At 38.5% G+C, this 19853-nt stretch overlaps 2 protein-coding genes across 2 annotated transcripts in view; both read right to left on the reverse strand.

The window, feature by feature from the left end:
* Nucleotides 1-1677: 1677 nt before the first annotated feature.
* Nucleotides 1678-13643, reverse strand: lmln (leishmanolysin-like (metallopeptidase M8 family)). Its single transcript, XM_020927848.2, has 16 exons — nucleotides 13282-13643; nucleotides 12547-12647; nucleotides 12418-12448; nucleotides 11852-11934; nucleotides 11605-11722; nucleotides 11072-11259; nucleotides 10525-10630; nucleotides 10292-10386; nucleotides 9555-9672; nucleotides 9361-9468; nucleotides 8770-8957; nucleotides 7357-7489; nucleotides 6642-6801; nucleotides 6198-6328; nucleotides 5642-5852; nucleotides 1678-4967 (listed from the first exon to the last, which is right to left on the reverse strand). The coding sequence occupies exons 1-16, from the start codon at nucleotides 13417-13419 to the stop codon at nucleotides 4867-4869; spliced, it is 2010 nt and encodes a 669-aa protein (XP_020783507.2). The 5' UTR covers nucleotides 13420-13643; the 3' UTR covers nucleotides 1678-4866.
* Nucleotides 13644-17262: 3619 nt separating this feature from the next.
* The window catches only part of tgfbr2l (transforming growth factor beta receptor-like), a 53891-nt gene continuing 51300 nt past the window's right edge, over nucleotides 17263-19853 (reverse strand). The window contains exon 8 of the mRNA XM_020927851.2: nucleotides 17263-18893. Coding sequence (XP_020783510.2) covers nucleotides 18582-18893 — 312 coding nt within the window. The 3' untranslated portion in view covers nucleotides 17263-18581. The remainder of the gene's footprint in view (nucleotides 18894-19853) is intronic.

The raw sequence follows: 19853 nt of genomic DNA on the forward strand, positions 1-19853 counted from the left end.
AGGATACTGACCAATCAGATTGGTTCTCTTCACCATTTCCTGTTGTTACTAAGTTAGATGGGATCACTTTAGATTGATTTCCTGCTAATATTTTTCACTGTGAATTTTATACTCTGAATTTTGTACACTTTGAAAATGTACACTCAGAAACTAAAATTCTGAATAAAAATAATTCAAACATGTTTTTTTTTCAGAGTTAAAACATTCAAATGAGAAATTCAACTGCATTTAAATTTCAAAATCTAATGAAACAAATTATTATAGTTAGTAGGATTTTGTTCAGAGTGCACATGTCAACAACCAACATTTCAGAGAAGACTGAATGTGCACTGATGAACTACTACAAAAAACACTACTATAAACTATAGATACTACATTTTTCTATATTTTGCTCTACGAAGAGGTTGTAATTAATAGTAGTATTTACAATTTGAAAACTGTGTCAATTGCGATAATTGTCTTATTTAGAATGATGAGAAATTCGGATCATCATTTCGATTAACAATATGAAACCAAATATTTTGAAAGGACAAAAGTCCTCAAAATGCTGATACATAACTGAAAACCATGAATAGCAATATATTACAAATACTATTCACACAATACTATTCAACACTAATGCTACTTCACATTCTTTGATAAGCATTGTGTCCTTAATTCATGTCCTTCATGATGATACAACTTAATTGCTTGGTGTACTTTGCCCACCAGTGTAAATCACGCACCACAAATAAAACAATAAACCAGTGATGTGCCGGCTCAGCACCATTTTAGAATATTTTTCAAAAATTTTATACAATATCAAAATATGATTGCAGAAGTGCACAGTAAATGAAAAAGCATGTGTATGTGTATATACAAAATTCTTCTTAGTTAGAAGTTCATGTTTTATAAGAATGTACACACTTTGAGGTAACTTTTAACAGTTTATACATTAGGCTAAATTATGAGATGGACATTAAAAGCTACACTATGTCACATTTCTGAGCAAGGTCTTGTTACTATATTATTGCCTTGCCCTAAGTATTCAATTAAACTGATCCATTTTGCATTTCTTCAATTACAAATATTTTTCTTGCCGAAAAATACCTCAAAAAACATCCATGCTTACTGTGATTGGTCACCTCTCCACAGATCTGTTCAATTGCGCACTTTTACAAATGAAAGCACGAATTTGGTGAACTTAAACAAAAAAAGTGCCACTTACCAAATCTTCATGTCTGTGCAGGTGCAGTGTTTCATATCAAAGTTGATTTGAGCAAAGTTCAGTTGGGGTGGGACTACTCTTAAAGAAGTTCATGGGAAAGACATGTTGGAATATGATTGTTGTCGTTCTGTTCACTACCGGAAATAATGTTTCGTATGATTCTGGGAAAAAAGTTAAAATGTTAATCATAGTTAAACAATAAATGAAATACATGTTAAAGCCAGAGACTGTATATAGAAGTCCATTTGGTACACTTTTTTATACAGTCTGTGGTAAAACTGTCTGTTGTTGTACACAGTGACATAACAATAAAATTCATCACAGTAAATTATAAAAAAAACAAAACAAATGAGCAGTACACATAAAGAATAATGATAATACTGTAGTTATAATCATCAAAACAATGTTGACCAAAAAAAGAGTTACAGATAGCATTTATTTTGATAGACAAATTTCTGAGTCACCTTGAGAATTTTAAAAGCATTACTAAAAAAAAAAAATTATTACAATAAATAAAGACAAAGTTTGATGTATTTAACAATCCACTTTCTCAGTCACGGTACATGGTCATTCAGGACTTTCAGTGCAAAATTGGCTGCCATTAGAGATTTTTAAAAGAAAACTTTCAACGTACATCAGATAAAGAACAGTCACATTTCTATTAAGCGTATAGTACAATATAGCAATAAATTAATGACAAAAACTGCATTTGGAAAAGTAAACGGAGCACAGTTTGCCTTAAACTTTGGATGAAAACAAAAAAGTCAGCAGAGTTATTGAGCTATGACAGTAAACAACATGGAACAGTACATTTGTTTTGTTTTGAGTGATGTTGTCAAGTTATGAATAAATATTACCTTCATTGCACAGCCTCATGCCATAAAGTCTTAAGGTTAGTTTTAAAGTAGTGAAAAGAAAAAATAAATAAAATCACAGTTCAGGTGTAGAAAATCAAGCAAAACATTGTGAACACTAGACACTAAACCAGGATTAAACCAGGACTAAACCAGGTCTAAACCAGAACTAAACCAAGTCTAAACCAGGACTAAACCAAGGACTAAACCAGGACTAAACTAAGTCTAACTCATGTCTAAACCAGGTCTAACTCATGTCTAAACCAGGTCTAAACCAAATCTAAACCAAGTCTAAACCAGGTCCAAGCCAGGACTAAACCAGGACTAAACAAATTCTAGTCTATAGTCAGGTCACTTGTTGTTGTTGTCATAATGTTTTGGCAGATTCATATGCACTTTCAACATTTAAACATTATTAACAATCAGAAAGTGTTTAAACCTTAGATAGCTACAGGAATTCAAAAGACTTTTAGGGTAATGTAGAAACACATATCATAAGAAAACCTTCACATGAGACATCCTTGGGTATGAAGTGTGTACCTTGTAAAGCAAAGCAATCTTACTAAACATAGAACCTCATTCATGAAATTATTCAAAGTATATCACAAAACTTAAAAAAAATAATGAATAGATAATATGGAAGTTCAGTAAATGAGTATTCATGCTGTGTGGTGACCCAGCACCCTGTGAATCCCTCTGCTTCTGGTGACTCTAGCATCTCATGGTTAAAGAGAGGGTATTACACTTCTATGTGTTATTAACAGCTAACACAGAACATATTCAGGTCACCATGTTACCTTGTATTGTTTTGAAAATGAAATATATGCCAAAAACAATATATCCAAATTAGTTCCAGTTTTGTTTTTTACGCTCTGAGTCCCACTCAGAGTTAGCCAGGCTGGCACCACCTAATACCTCCACTCAAATTGATTTCTCTCCAGCAACTAGGTCAGAAATCAGAATACACTAGACGGTTCACAAAAACCCCAGAAGTACGAGTTTGGGCACCAGCCAATCAGCGAAAAGCCATATATTCTGTGTTGGCAACTATTCCCGAGATCAAGGATTTAAAGCCGGAATAAAGAGAATGTTTGGTGAATTTCATCAAGGGGAAAGATGTTATTGCCCTTCTTCATACAGGATCTGGAAAAAGCTTAATATACCAGTTAGCCCCGTTAGCAGCGCATTACATACGTCACGACCAAATAGCAGCGATTGGTTAAATGAAAAAAAGTACCCGCCTACCGTTGAGAGAACGAATTCTAACGCTACGAGGTCAGACTGTTTCCACAAAGTGAAACCGGCTGATGAATCAGGCTACCGCAGAGTGACATCATAGCACAGTCTGAGTGCATGTTCACACATGAAACTACTGCACATCGCATCAGCTTTGCCAAGTTGTTGTGTTTTTTTTCCATTTTTTTTTAAATATTTATGGGAAATTGTCGTGTGGGAGCATGGGTGACGTAGGCTTGTGGGCTGAGCTTTGGGCAGAGTCGTACAGCTAACCATAAGGAGGGTTTGAATAGGGCCTGGGAGAGATCAATACATTACTCAAACATACATGCATGACATCTAAAACCTCTTCGAGCATGTTTTTCATGAGAGAATGTTATAACATGGTAGAAAGCTCCAAAAGTCGATTTTGCGTAATACCCCCTCTTTAAAAATTAATCAAAAAGGTAAAGAAATATACAAAAAAAACAACACTAAATTGTTCTTAATACAATGAATACTTCATAAAAAGGGGAGGCTTAAGCAACAATTTTTAGTACAGTTGGATACGTAAAGTAGTATAGGAAACACAACATAAATTACATATATATAGTTTGAAAAGTTGATTAAAGCTGCCATTCTTACTGCATCAATATCTGCAGTTAAGTTAATCTCAAGTTACATTAATAAAAATAGCGTCTTCATAAATAACGTCTAAACAAATAAGAGCTGTTTTAATCAAGAGCACCATTGAACTACAGCAGTGCAACGCCAATACAGTACTGTGGCCTTATCAGTCAGCAGGTTTGAATCATAGACAAATGAATTAAATGCTACAAATCTGATTTTCAAAAACATTAATTTGGGATTTTTTTTTTAGACCTGGTTTAAGTTGAAGAGTTGATCAAATCCAGTATAGACGTACACAAGAAAGTGTTTAGTAAATGGACAGAAATCAGATTCGAATCATATTTTGGTGAGCATGTGAAGGCCACTGTCCAGATTAGAAAATAAGAAAATTATCCATTCTTCTCTACTGTGTTATTAAAACTTTTTGCCTTAATTATTAGAATTATAATCGCCTGTTTTCTTTTCCTTTTTTTAAAATTTCTGATCAGTAATGACGGATAAGACCAGTGATTTTTGTATCGATCTGATACAAGTAATAAAAGTGAAAGTACTGCCTGCCTTAACTGATCTAAGAATTAAAGTACGTTTTTAAGTGAATACATGTCGCCACTCCTCTAAGTAGCTTCTTAAAGTCAAAATATACAGTATTTACCCAACGTCACAAGTCCTATAAAGAAATGAGATAGTATGAGTTCCTTCATCCTGGTCCAAATAAATAAAAGTCAATATCGGGCTTTAGCAAAAATGGTCCTTGAAACTCCTTGAAACTTTAACAGTCATTTTAGAAGAAGAAATTAATGCTGTGGCAAGAGCCCTGAGAAATAGAAAATTGCCAAAAGACCAAAAAACTTGAAAAATTTGCGGTTTTGAATCCTAAGACAAGAGCTACATCGAAGAGTGTAAAATGGCAGCAGGGTCCTTGTGTTACTATGGTCTTGGCTGTGAACCTGTCAACGTCTATCAGCTACAGTGGCAGAGCAGCAGTCCGGCCACTAGGGGGAGCAGGTTGAGCATCAAGAGCCAGAGGGTGATGGCCAAACCCGGGGAACTGGAGCACGGATCTGAAATACAGAGAAAATATGAGGAAATAATGGTGTTGTTCACATTTTATATAACGCATTTCTCCTTTCAAGGCTCTCAAAGTGCTTTATTAAAGGATCTTAAAGGATAATTCTCTATTTACACACCCATGCATGTACAGTAGACACTTGGGGCGAGACGGGTTAAATGTCTTGCCCAAGGATACTGAAAAAATGATCATCAATGGGATCTGAGACATTTTCTTCCAACCTGCAGCTGTGGCTATCTCATCACAGCCTATTAATAAAATAAATGCATGAATTCAAAAGCAACTTTGTGCTTCTGGAAAAGGCCTTTGTAACAATAATGCATCCTGCTTCATTGGACAGTCAGAAAAGTTTTGGCCAGGTAGTAAGTAAGTAAGTAGTTCTGAAGTCACAGATGTCTTGGGGTAGACTGACTGAAGCAAGGCTGCCAATCTGCACCATCGGCCCCTTCAACCACCACAAATTACTCACAAACAACATTTATATAGGCAAGGAGAGTCAAGTGTTTTGCCTAAGAGTACAATGACAGTATGCAGTGGTTTTCCCTGGGATTGAAACTCTACAGTTTGAATTAATGGGTGAACACTCTAAGCAGCTCCAGCAACTCTAGTCACATTTTATCAATAGTAACAGTATTACGACCAGGCTCTTTAAATAAACAAACTGACCAATGGGGGTGCTCCTGGAGGCGTTGATGGGCGGGACTTGGTGGGGCAGGGGACAGAGGTCACAGAAGTCGGAGCAGTTGGGGCAGAGGAGGACTCCGTTGTAGACCCAGTCGTTGGCTTTGACGCTCACACTGAGAGGCTGCCCCTTTCTGAGGCAGAGATATGAACGGCTGTGGACATGAACCACCAGGCCCTGAGGAGAGCAAGAGACCTGCAGCACAGACACGGGTTAGACACGCTTTTGGGACTACTCTAAAACATAAGCTCTGGTGTTTATGTATTGCTTTTATTATAATGTGCAAAACAACAGAATGTCACATTCATGAAATCACACTGACAGTGCCCTCTACTCTTCTAAGGTCAACATACGTGGTGATATGTCATATTTAGACTGTTGCACTTCCTAAGTAAATAATAGGAAATAAAACATGTTTATTTGTGGACCCTGCTGTTGCAATGTGGATGTGTTTTGGACCTCATGGAAACTTGAACTGGAGACCACTGGTGTAGATTGGTTGTTAGTCTGGACTCTGCCGTGGTCTAAAGTCAGTTGTACCTTGTAGCAGCCGGAGCCCCAGTCTGGGTAGCTCATCTTCTTGGTGCACTGCTCCATCACAAACGCAGACTTCTGGTACAGACATACAGACTCAGGGCCATACTGCTCTGCTCCATAGTTCCTCCACCAGTCTACACATGTAAGAAGTGGTAACATCACATGACACTTATGTAGTCAAGAATAACTGGAAGTAGTAACCCACTTATGCATCACTTGCACAAATACCAGTTTATCTTGATTCTTGAACTAGAGCTAGAGCTAGAAAATTCTGTGTGGTTTTACATTGTCACATTAAAAATTGTTAAATTTAAAAAGACAGAGGATTGGCTGTAGACCTCTCCTAAAAACTGATCATTGTCAAAAGAAAATAATTGCAGCTTTTGTGATTTCGACCTGATTTCAATACATTGTGCAGCTCTAATAGAATCTTTGAAGAGCAGAGACCTGGTTGGTTTTCAGAGACGCGGCAGTACGAGTTCCTCTGGTATTCTCCGCTCAGGTGCCAGCTGAACTCTTGGCTGAAGGGACAGAAGTCTGCGATCTCCACAGCTCCTCCGAAATATGACAGCTCCTCTGCAGCAATGTCTGGGATCTGATCAAAATACTGACAACAACATGGAAGTGAAAAGTTTGGAATCACTCAAAGGGTGAGTTCGGACTTGGACAGTCACCACATATGCATAGGTTCTAAACTGGGGTTATATCCATAATTTTACCTAATCCAGACTAAACCAAGTCTGGAACAGGACCAAACCAAGTCTACAGTATGACTCAAATTCTGTGTACATGAATTAAAAACTGGCAGAAATGTCTTCTCTGCCAGCACTAACTAACTCCAAACCCTTACCCCTTTATTTATGTAGTTACTAAACCTTAATCATTCTTAATGAACTATTTGTTAATTGTAAATTGAGATGTAATTCATGCTTCATTAAGGCTAATTAAGGTGTATTTATTATAAAGTCTTACCACTGAAAGGACTTTAAGACTTTATGACAAATGTGTGAAAGAAATCATTTCAGCATTTTAAAACAAGTTGTTTGGTTGTGGGAGATTCACAGTTCCTGAATGAAACAGAGTTATAAAGGCCCCTGACCTACATCTGAAATAATGACGCCATACAATGGAACAATGTGAACACTATAGTTGGATCAGATACCTGATACTCCGGGGGCAGTTCCTGTGGATACTTCTGTAGGTTGCAAACAGCCACAGCAAGTTGATCCTGTCGACAGGTGAGCTGCAAAGGAGACGCCCGCACCGTGTCACAGAACGGAGTCACAGAATGTCTCCTGCAACAAACAAGTAACATCAAAACATTAGTAAAACAGTACACTAAAAGATTACATTTTTTCAGTATGATAAATTATTGGAATGATCTTACCTGAGATGTAAGGACTTAAAAACACAGAGGAACACTTCCTGATTACAACACAATTGAAAACAACAGTGGGGAGTAGGGATGGGCATTCGATGAAATTTTCTTAATCGATCGTTGGAAGAATTAACGATCGATTATCGATTAATCATTAACGTTTTTATATTAAAATGATCATCATTATTATTACTATCTGCACTACTAATCTGCATAAATAAATTCAACTTTACGACATATAAACCGTAACGACTCTCGAGCCACATCAATCCGTTTGACATTATAATGTGTTTAATTCAGTTTTGCGCAACTCTCACAGAAACGAAACTTAAAACCGCATCGCTAATTTGCATAAACTCAGCGAAGATAAAACTACAGCTCTTGTGTCGCTGATGCGGTCAATTTCTGTCAGATTAAAAGACATGATTCAGTGGAATACAGGTTAGTGTGACCATATTTGCGTTTGTCAAAACCAGGACACTGTATGGGGAGTGGGAGGTGGGGACTCGTCATCGACATTGAGCGACTCTCACCTGGTAAAGCTTTTTCCCACTGGACACCGAAACATATGTGCTGCTTTGTACACTGTGCACATGGACTCCCACTTGTCCCGAACGCAACAGAAAGCGTGGAATTTCTTGTCCAAATCATCGTTAAATACACATTTGTGCTTTGGCACGCTGCAGGCTGACCTACTGTTTGTGTCTCGCTCCTTCTAAGTGCAGAGATACATGTACGGACCCCTGTTTGGTCACGCTACGAACAGCAACCTACATTCGGTTTGTCAATTAAAATTAACGTAATCGATGAAATTCTTAATGACTAATTATCGATTAATCATGCCCATCCCTAGTGGGGAGCAGGTGTTTTAATTGCATTTTTGTTATGGGATAATCGTAAAAAATAACATAATTTTATCCAATATGAACAACCTCCAAAAAAATATTACTCTAAATCGATCTTTTGATTAGAACTTAACCATTTTGGAAAACTGGATATTTGCACTTTTTTGACAAATAAATACCTAGTAGCATTAACATTAAAAAGAAGACCGAAATACAAACTGTTAAACTAATACAACAGGCAAGTTATAAACAGGGAGATTTAGTTCTCTGCAGAATATATCATATTATCATGACCGTTTAAATTGGATTAAACTGTATAAAGTATAGTATTCATTGTATCTGCGCTCCTCACCTCTCTCTCTGATTGTCCATCCAGAACTTGCAGCTCTTCATCACAAAGTCACAGCCCAGACCTCGTCCCCAGTCCAGCCTCTGTGCCAGGCTGTAGTTGGCCCAGTACCAGCCGCTGTCCTCCATGAGTGCGAGAGTGAGCCGCGAAAACACACGATTCTGAGTGTGCGAGCCCGTCATAGCCTCATTCTACACAGAAAGTACAACATTTAAATATATTTACTATTTTTTTTTTTATTATTATCACTAGTTTATTATCTTAATTGTTTATTAAGTATTATTGTCTCTTGATACTTTACAGTGATACTAAGGAGGGTGGAAGATCATGTATGTCTATGGAGGAATGTTTAGTTGTTACTATGGTGAGACAATGCACACATTAGCACATTACCAATATATTAAGTTATACTTCTTCCCACTGTTTTTTGCACAAACTTGCAGCTCAATAACCTCTGTATAATATGTACTGTTTTGATTTGCAACTGCTCTTGCAATTTTTATTTGTGACATGACTTGTGTTTTTATAGATTTTATGTTTGAAATAAATTCATTCACATTCATTCACAAACCCAGCCCAGAATCAAATGGCTACCTCCAGCAGCCTCTTCTCCCAGTGATTCAGTTCAGTTCCTGTTCCTCCCTGGTTCTCCAGCTCCATCCCCTCCAGAATGGGACAGTTGAAGTGTCTCCGTGCCTCCTCCTAAAATCACATCGCCAAGTGAACACACTGCAGTTAGAATGTAGTATGTATAAGTTGGTTTATAAAACAGAGATGCAGTTCCTCACCCTGACTCTGGGGGTGACGAGCACATGGACCTGGTGCTGCAGCATTTGTCCTCCTCTGGTGTTCCACAGTCGGGTCACTCTCTGGATCACAGACTCACTCCACTGGTACAAGCCCAGACTACAAGAGACAAGGAAAGACGTCACTTCTGGTTGAGTGTAATCTGTTTGCAAATTGTTTTGCTCGCTGCCTCTTCTGCTATTGCCTGCCTGTTATTGACCAATGTCTGTTTCACTGTTTGATTCACCAGCAAGGACCACACTACAACAGTAGAATACGATAAGATATTCATTGATGGTGGATAGATGTGATGGCTGGGGGGAGATTCAGGGTGGGGGAATCATCTCCAATCCAAAATGGTCACCCAGCTGAATCGGAACCCCTCTCCTTCAAGATGAAGGATGGACGAAAGACACAGGTGAGAAGGAGGGGGTGGGAGGGACACAGACGGTGTTGTCCGGATAGGCCATATAAATAGGCTTCTGGGTAATTGAAGGCGTGGTTGAGATAAGCTGTAGTTGGCTGGAGTGGAGGTTGAGGCGTGGTCCAGCTCCTGTACCTCACTTAATCATATTAACTCCACTTGTCTAACTTTTTGTTGGTTCAATCAATTATCTTGTTGTGATTTTGGACTCTAGAAAAATACATTTAATTGAATTGTATCATATACATTTGTAAACAAAGTAGCGACAGTCAGGTTTGCAAAGTCACTGCAGGAAACTCAAAGGTTCGGACTCACGTCTCATTGAAGGGAGGCAGTCCACTGGCGAAGCGAGGAGTCAGCGGTCTGCCCTCATCATCATGGAAGAAAGCAAAAAGACCCGCCGAAAAACCCTGTACAAACAAAGAGATCAGGAGTCTAACCCACAACCTCCTTACTGAGAAAAAGAAACAGAATAACTACTCTGCCACAGTAAGACAGGGTGGGCATACACATTCCAGTCAGAGAGATTAGTAGTCTGTTGTACTGACCAGAGCGTGTATAATCTCATGTTTGACAGTGGACAGCATTCCTTCAAACTCCTGCGGTTGAGACGAGATCATGGCTGGACACAGGTTAGCGTATCCTGCTATGGGTCTGTGGACAAGGAGAAAAAAACTACATATTAGCAGTAGCATTAGCTGTTCTAATTATGAGCATATTTCAACAGAACACAAGAATAGAAAGTAGATAGTGATTTAAAGTATTGGTGGAAACTTTGAGACAAAATTTAGACTTGCCCTGATCTGATTCTGAACAAGTATAAGACAAAGTTGACCATGTTGGCCGTGCTTTATTATGACTGGGGCATTAAAATCCATATGGAACACCGAAAATCAAGTGTCACTGGTATTATGGTAAAAACAACAAATCAAATATGGAAATTAATAATATACATTCATCGTTATTGTTGTCATCTACAACACAGACCAGGAATCAAGTTGTGACTAGAGTGACCAATATATAGGTTGGCCAATATATCGGGCTGATATTTGCGTTTTGTTAGCGCATCAGCACTTCTGCAGACGTGCTTCTCACCGGTCGAGTTGTGCCTCCAGTTGGCAGTAGGCGGCGTAGGCGACGATGTTTTCCTGCCCGCAGCGCTCAGTGGTGATGCCACTCACATAAAGCACAAAGTCGGAATCCTCCACTCCAGAACCATCAGCTGGACCAGTGGGACCACACGACTTCCCCAACTTCCCCGGCTCACTGCACACCTTACACTGCTGCAAAGACAATATCAAGAAAAAAAATTATTTTAAGGCCTATTCTAACAAACTGGCATTTCGCAGTGGGCAGCACAGTACAGCGCCCGGGGACCCATCTCCAGATCTTAAGCTAGTCTTGGTCAGGACTACCTTAGCCGGAGGATTTTACTCAGGTGCATGCTTTGGGTTGATGGGAGAAACCAGAATGCCCAGAGGAAACCCAGAGACATGCAAACTCCACACAGAAAGACCCAGGTGGCAGGGGAGTTGAACCCAGAACCTCCTTGCTGTGAATGTTAATCACTCAAGTACTGGGTAGTCATCTCTGTACCAGCACCTACATCCAGTGTTTTTCTCACTGACCTGCAGGTGGTGCTGTGGGACGATGACAGGTCCACATCTGGTGACCTCGGCACAGGCGCCCTGACAGTATCGGTGAGGGTCATCTCTCTTCCTCAGGTACTGGTTTGTGGAACATTGTCTGCGGGTGATTTGAGGAGAGCTTATTTTAATATTAATTTAGAAACAGCACTTTCATTTAACATACAATTGTTAATTTTGCATAAGGTATCGCCTTACTACCTTTGATGGAGCAGAGATATTTTTTTACCTGCTGAGAAGCACTGGTCCCACTCTGTGTCTGACGCTGAAGGCTCTCTGCAGATAATCAATAGCCTGAGGAAAAAGCTTATCCTAAATGAAGATATACAAAAATTAACTTAGGATGAGAAAAAAAACTTTTAGTTTAGAAAAAGGTGAAAGATCTTTTCTACAGTGGCCAAGGCTCTACAACTTGTTGTGTACTTTTATGTAGTAATGTAATTAGCATTTTGTTGTTTTTTGATATGTTTGCGTGTTTTGATATTCCTGTTGAAGACTCCGATCAGTTTGACCTGCCAGGGCTAACATATAATAACAATATAGTAATATCATAAGTGATCTGTTAGACGTATGTTCAAAATATTTAGTTGTTTTGTTTTCCTATTTGAAGTTTGTGACATAAAAACAAGCGACATACAGTACAGTACTGTACTGATGACAGTACTGATGACAGTACTGATGACATCACTACTGTCATCTAAATACACGTACTGTTTTTATACTTTTATAATTATGTTATATTTATAATGACGTTATATAGCAAAAATTTACTTTTTATTTCAAAAGTCTACTCACTTTTACCAATCTCCTCTTGTCAGCAGATAGCCTAGAAGGATAAAGTATAAGAAATATTAGACAAAACTATCAAATTTCCACTAAGCAGCATACAGGATATAAAAAAAAAATTTAAACGTTAACACTTACTGGTCAACGCTTTGGTCATAAATGATTTTTATTCTCAGCTGCAGATCTTCATCAGAACTTCTCTTTGTCAAACGCTCGTGCTGTAGGTGGACATGGACCACCTGCGAAAACATTTCATAAAAACCTAAATATTTTTGGACAATTATGAAAAAAGTAAACGCTAAATCACAGAAGACAAGTCATCATCACTGGAGGATTTTTTCATGGAACTGCAAAATTAAAAAATATCAACTATTTATAGCCCATAATTTTAAACATTTGACAATTATATTCAATTTATAGATTTATTATTATTGCATTTGACAGTCTTATAGTGTCCAAAATGTGGTTAAAAATTCGTAACAGAACCATACTCATGTTAAACAATCTGTAATAGTCAAATTAAGGTGGTTGTCATCAAAATATTGTGGTGTTAATAGAAATAAATACCCATTTTGTCTAATAGTAGCTTATATGCGAACACAAAATCAGAAGATAATATTGCCAAAAATGATTAAATAACGAGGCAAAATTAACATGGTTTATCAGTGACAAAGTATAAAAAGTCCTTGAATTTATAGGGGGTATTTTAACCAACAGTAATTCAACACTTTAATAGTTACTAAGCGTTAATAAAGAAAGACCAGAGTTAGCATGCTAGTTAGCTTAGCCCGCTAGCTGTCAAGGGCCATGGGAGTATTAATAAAATCTTATTATGTTCTTCTTACAGACTGCAGACTGCTGACAGCGACTTACTTCATCGGGAGCGGGCACTTTGTGATTGCATGCGCCGTGACAGCTCACAAAAAGAGCCAGGGAGGAAATAATGAGCGCAGACCCGAGGATCCAGGACACGGTCACCGGCTTCCCATCGCAGGTAAGCCGAGGATCCATTCTCCAATCCCGGCTAGATCACTCCCAGTCAGCAGCTCCCTTTCCGCCGGCCCGGTCCTCTCCGTGCGCGGCCCATACATCGCTTTCGGGATGGGTCAAGACATGTCCGCATCCCGCAATGACCGTGGAGATGAAAGGAACGGAGGAATGGGGCTAAACACAGCGGGGATGAGGCGAGCTGAGGCGGGCAGAGCAGCGGAGGATCATCGGTGTGTCGCCGGGAGTCAGAGCCGCGCCACAGAGATCCGGTCTGGAGGAGATCACTCACTGTCAGCTCTGACAGAGACGCATATGGAAGATCATTAGTGTCCTTTTAATTTTAAATGCTGTTGAATTTCTCACTTTAAATTTTGTTTAACTCTGAAAAAACATGTGTGAATAATTTTTATTCAGAATTTTAGTTACTGAAATTTTAAGTGTACATTTTCAAAGTGTTTATATATATATATATATATATATATATATATATATATATATATATATATATATATATATATATATATATATATATATATATATCACCTTGTAAATATTCAGCCCAAATATTCTCTAGCCCTTAAATGCAGTCAAAATTCAGAGAGTAAAATGCTCAGTGAAAAAAATTTCCATCAAAGAGCCAAAATGCCAAGGCAAAAGCAATCAATCCAATTTAACTTAAAGGTTGTATGGAGGATTTTTTTTTGTTTCAAATTGTCAATGATAGCATTATAGAGATGCAGTAGCCTTGTAATTATGATGACCAAAAAAAAGAGAATAAAAATTCATCAACTCTGGACGTGGTGGGGCCAGATAAACATTTGCCAATAGATAACGACACTGCCTCGTTATCTGTTAGCTGACAGGCTGTCAATCAATCTCCCTACGTTTCTAGCGTAACTGACTTGCCTGCGCGCCGCCGGTACGTGGTTTACGTACGCCTGTCATGCAGTCCACAGATGCAAGACGCTGTTTACTCCACCAACGCAACAGTTCTTAGCGGCTTTTTTTACCTATATCTTCCTCGCAGTTAGCACAAAGTTTGTTGCAATGGCAGACAAGAATCCAGGAGCAGTTAGCCGCAAAAGAAAATCCGTTTTTGAGATTGCTGAAAGAAGAAGACAAGGGGAAAAGCAGCGAAGCCAAACTAAGGTGATTCTTGAAGATTCATTCCAGCGATGGCGCAACTGAAGCAGACGCAGGGTCTAAAGACTGACGCATTGGTCGCCAAATTACTCCTGGACAGGAAACTTCTGCTTATTATGAAAACGTACTTTATTTCCAAGAGCTAGTCAAACGTTTTTCAGGACACGAAAGCGATATCCTATGTCTGAAAACGTAATTTTCAAGGCAAAGAAAGAGTCCGCTTGCTGCTGCGTGTTGTAGCTAGTTCATTCGCACTGAATCTCCGCGCAACCTTCTCTGCACCCCTTTCCTGCTCCTCTCCCCGCTGCCTGATCCGCTCTTCCCCCTGCTCCTCACTTCTCCGGGCATGGAATCTCCGCGCACTGCTCCCTCTCTCTCTCTCCCTCTCCTGCTCCGCTCTTCTCCCTGCTCCTCACTTCTCGTCCGCGCGCACGAAATGTCCGCGCACCCGCTCCCCCCGCTCCTCACTTCTCCGTCTTGCCTAACCAACACTGTAGTTAGTTGTTTACAAGTCATGTGCAGCGCACCGGCTGTAAACAAACCTGTTTCTGCCGTAAGGAGGAGGCGGGAGGAGGCGTTTCTACGTAGAGGAGCTGTAGGGGAGGGGGGGTGGTTTCACGCATGCGCAACATTTGAAAAAGGACAAACAGTCGCTGGATTTCTCGTTCCTTGGAAAATCCTCTATACAACCTTTAAGCTGCACTCACTACGTCTGCTTTAGACCCATGCCTAAGCATGGATGGCTCCTAAAGCGCAGTACATTTGTCCAGTGTGAGTGCAATCATACCATGTCCAGGCATGGCACAGTTGGGACTTTGGCCCGGTTAGAGGAGGTAGGCCAAAGCATGGCACACTGCTTTACTATACGAGTCCTGTGTGCGCGCTGATGTTACTCATATGAGTAAAACAGTGAACAAACTCAGCTCCAAAACACATGGTGAATTCACGCTTACCTTCAGTGAAGAATGTGACAGAGACAGACGTTTTGCAGCCTCTCATCTCTGGCTCTCCTCATTCTGCACTGTTCATATCCATATAACCAGAGGAGCGCGCATCACATCAGGAGTCATATCTGTTTCACTATTTAATAAATATTTCATATCGTTGGACTTATTTTCCCTGCTAAAAGCATTAGCTCTGCTGTGTGACATATAAACAACAGCACCGTGTGATGACGTCATTGGGCTGTGGTCCGGTTCGGGTTGTGCAGGTGTGAGTGTAGCCATAGAACCCACAGCAATCGTGATTGAGCATGGTACGGTTCTAAAGTCCTAGTGTAAGTGCTCCCTTAGTAACAAGCAGGAAATGGTGTAGGGAGCCAATTTAATTGGTCAGAATTATCCTCATCAAAACCTCATTTCTTTCTTTTGTTAAGTGTATGCCTCTCCCAAAGATGAGAACGGCCAAATGGAAAGAAACTCTCTCCTCCTCACTCACATGATTGATTGCTTCTGCCTTTGCTTCTTGGCTCTTTGCTGTGAAAATTAGACTCTGAATTTTGACAGTTGAATTTGAGCACATGAAAATATATGTGCTGAAAATTTAAAAGGTGAAATTTTTATTTTGAATTTGAAATATATTGAAAAAGTTTACTGAAATCTCAGAATAAAAATAATTCAGACATCTTTTTTCAGAGTTAAAAAATTCAAAGTGAGAAAGTGATTCAAAATCCGATGGAACAAATTATCTTCCACAGATACACAACAATGGATCTATAATAAGATTTTCACTTTCAAGTCTTCTGGTCAGATGTCAGAAGTTGGGTAAATCTAAAAATGAAAATCCCCGTATTCAAGATTTCTCACATTTTATTTTCCATGGACAATTTGGATTCTTCAACAGCAGAAATGGTTGTAAATATTGTTTTGCTTTGGCAAAATACCATATTCATTGCGTCAAATGGAGAGGGAATAAACCAAACCATAAACCAATAATTTTCTTGTTTTATTAATGAGTTTAAATTGTATTATAGCTCCATGACCACAGTGGAAAATTGGAAAACAGGTAAAGCCACCTCCCACCTGATTGCTAAATTCCTGTTGTTTTGATGAAATGCTCAATGTAAAAATGTTATTTGTTTATTTTTGTATTTATTTTATATTTGATATGGAATTGATATATTTATATTACTATGCCACATTTTCTTATGTTTACACTTGCCCTCTAGTGTTTGTAAGTTTATGTTCAAATAAATGAATGTAAAATCTGTATTATATTTCCATGTGCACAGCCCTTATACACTGTCTTCTTTGACTTGCTTGCAGACCTTTTTAAAATATCTTCATTGAATATAACTTTCTGGTTGTGGGTCCATCACTTGCAGCTCTACCTTACATTTATAAAATTACAGGTGGTTTATAGCTCAAAAATACCAAGAAAAACAGGCATTCTGACTGAGCAGGGTTGCCTCTCCGCAGATCTGACCTGTACCTTGGTCTGGTTTGTTCTCCATGATAGATGCCATACTGTGAAAACATTCCAGATAAAATGATAACATCTCCATGGAGAAAAGCATTTGACAGACATTAAATTTAAGAGGAACCGATTTACAGTTGAATGTTTTTTTGTTGTTGTTGTTGTTTTTTTAGATATTATCAAGGCCCATAGTGTATGGAAGCCCATTTGTTGCCCATAGTTGTTTATAATATTTAAAATTTGTTACTATACAATATTATACAACTTGTAGTGTAATAATTATAAACAGAAATAACTATTGATCCCTTAATAGTTTCAGTTGCATTTATTTTCACATACAAAACAAAGTACAAAGTCATAAATACAAAATACTCCACAGGACAGCAATACAAATGAATAACAATCACAGTAGATAGTTATAATATTATACCACAATATAATACCAGAGACCAGCTCCTACAAAATAAAAGCACATTTATAAACCAAAGGCACTGTCCGATTCTGCCAGCAGATGTACTATTATGAGATGTCACTGTTTAAGTTTTTACGCCAAAAAGCAACAAATACTCAGTGGTCTAAAATGATTTGGCAGCTGAGTTTGGTCATCCAACATCACATGCCTCTGTGTATTCTTGTTTTGTTTAATTGAGATGGAGTCAGATTAAGTTTATTGTTTACCTACACAGTTTGTGGTTGTGGTTGGAGGAATATTGTAGGACAGGGGTGTCAAACTCATTTTCACCAAGGGCCACATTTGGATCATGTTTGTCATCAAAGGGCCAGGTGTAAAGTTAAGACTTCAACTTTAACTGTAATATCGATGTGTTACAAAAATGTAAAAGTCTGTATTTGATTTTTGATTTCATATTTATTCATTTTGTTTATTTTTATGTTTTTTACATTTTTATTATTTTACTGGTATTCTTGCTCTTATTTGATTTTTACTAGTTTTATTGTCTTAAAGAGGACTAGTAGAGTTAAGTAGAGCTTTATATTTCTATTGGATATGTTTTATCTGTATTGTGCAGCACTTGGGAAACAGTTTTGTTTATGAAATGTGCTATAGAAATAAAGTGGATTGGATTTGATTTAAAGGTTTAAGTTAAAACATTCACATTACTCCTTCAGTAACATTCATGAAATAGCCGTCCTTCTGCATCAATTTTTTCTTTTCTTGGACATTTTTGGGGAAATTTGATGAGTTTTCTTGGCCTCTCTGTTTGGCGAGATGCAAACTGTGGCGCATTTGGAGATGTAGTAGCGGCACAGAGTCACAACATAATAATAAATTATACCTTTTAACCCCTTGTGGGCCACATAAAATGGCTCTGCGGGCCGGATGTGGCCCGCGGGTCTTGCCACATGTGTTGTAGGAGAATAGACCTTGTCACTTCAACAGTTACAAGATTTTAGTTTTGGATATTGTTGATGACTGAAGCATCATTCTTCTTATTGAAAAAAAAAAAAAAAAAATCCTACACATGAGGTGGACTTTTTTTTTTTTTTAACATGAATTATTTCAGTTTAGGTTCTGCAAATTATGAAGTTTATGACTTAAGTCCTTGTTTGGTCCATATCTTTAAAAGTCTTACACTATAGAGGCAACAAGATGGGACAAATCTTCACTATTCCCCCTGTGTCTCTGTGTGCTGGAAGGAAGAAACTCTGTCAGTTTGAACGTCCAAGTCCTTGTCCCGAGAGTCTTCCTGGTTTTGGCCCGGATCTGTGGTGAGTCCAGACCCCTCTTGGACTTGTTCCTGGTTTGAGTCCTGGTTTGAGTCCTGGTTTAGATCCTGGTTTAGATCCTGGTTTAGTCTCTCTGTTTCCTCCTCATTTTGTATTGCAATGAATCGTTCGACCACACAGTGAGCAGTGAGACGCGCTTCGGGGTCGTGGTCCCAGCATTCGGTGATGGTGGAGCAGAATACACTCATGCCCTGAAAGGAAAATGCAAAGTGTGTTTTTAATTTGGGATGTTTTTGAGAATAACAAATGAATGATGTCGCCATGAGGACAAAAACTGGTTATAACCATCTGTCTGGTTTTAAAGGGACAGTTTGGAATTTTGGACATAGGACCTCATTTCGTAGTGAGCCAGAGTGTTGAAGACATGTGGAGACACTTTTTTAAATATTCCATCCAGTCCTTGTATTCACTGGTGTTAGGCTAGCACATGTCAATGGCCATAGTTAGCCTGACACTAAAAACAATCTTACCGAATCCACAAAACACCCAAAGCAAGTCTATTATTACACCAGACTGTCCATGTGAATGTCTGTGTCGATAGAATAATTTTAGAAGTAAAACCAACCTTGCATTTGAAGGATTTATGTCTGAGCAGCAGCAGTGAGTTGTACTTCCTGATAGAAAGCTTGGCAGCAGCGGACTGATATATGAGAAAATAGTCCCTCAACATGCAACGATCATGCAGTGCAAGGTTAGTTTTATTTCAAACATTATTCTATCGACACAGACATTTACATCGACAGTCTGACGTAATAATAGATTTGCTTTTGGTGTTTTGTGGAGTGGGTAAGGTAAGGTTTTTAGTGGCAGGCTAACTATGGCCATTGACATGCACTAGCCTAGCACCAGTGACCTCTGCAAATACAAGGACTGGATGGAATTTTTTCAAAGGTATCTCCACAAGCCTTCAACACTCTGGCTAACTAGGAAATGAGGCATTATGTTGAAAATTACCAACTGTCCCTTTAATATAATGATAATTTTATGCAAGTAGAATAAATTTGATTTAGGTTTCAACTAAGAAACTCTACATTTACAAGGAGAATTACTTGGACACAGTAGCTCACACTTTACAATAGAATGACACATATTTACTTGACTTGTAGCGAAGGAGTATAATTATTTTACACATTTTCTTAGAATTATGAAAA

Source organism: Boleophthalmus pectinirostris, unplaced genomic scaffold (assembly GCF_026225935.1).
Source record: "Boleophthalmus pectinirostris isolate CB_2022bp ecotype Guang Dong unplaced genomic scaffold, ASM2622593v1 HiC_scaffold_1, whole genome shotgun sequence".
NCBI classification, from domain to species: domain Eukaryota; kingdom Metazoa; phylum Chordata; class Actinopteri; order Gobiiformes; family Gobiidae; genus Boleophthalmus; species Boleophthalmus pectinirostris.

What these genes read in the sequence shown, in the direction of transcription:
- lmln (XM_020927848.2), bottom strand. Translation starts at nt 13,419, where the DNA reads ATGGATCCTCGGCTTACCTGCGATGGGAAGCCGGTGACCGTGTCCTGG. An exon ending in TATGACCAAAGCGTTGACCA is followed by an intron (nt 12,449 to 12,546) that starts GTAAGTGTTAAC and finishes TTATCCTTCTAG; the next exon opens with GCTATCTGCTGACAAGAGGA. An exon ending in CTGCCTCCCTTCAATGAGAC is followed by an intron (nt 9,673 to 10,291) that starts GTGAGTCCGAAC and finishes TGTCTCTTGTAG; the next exon opens with TCTGGGCTTGTACCAGTGGA.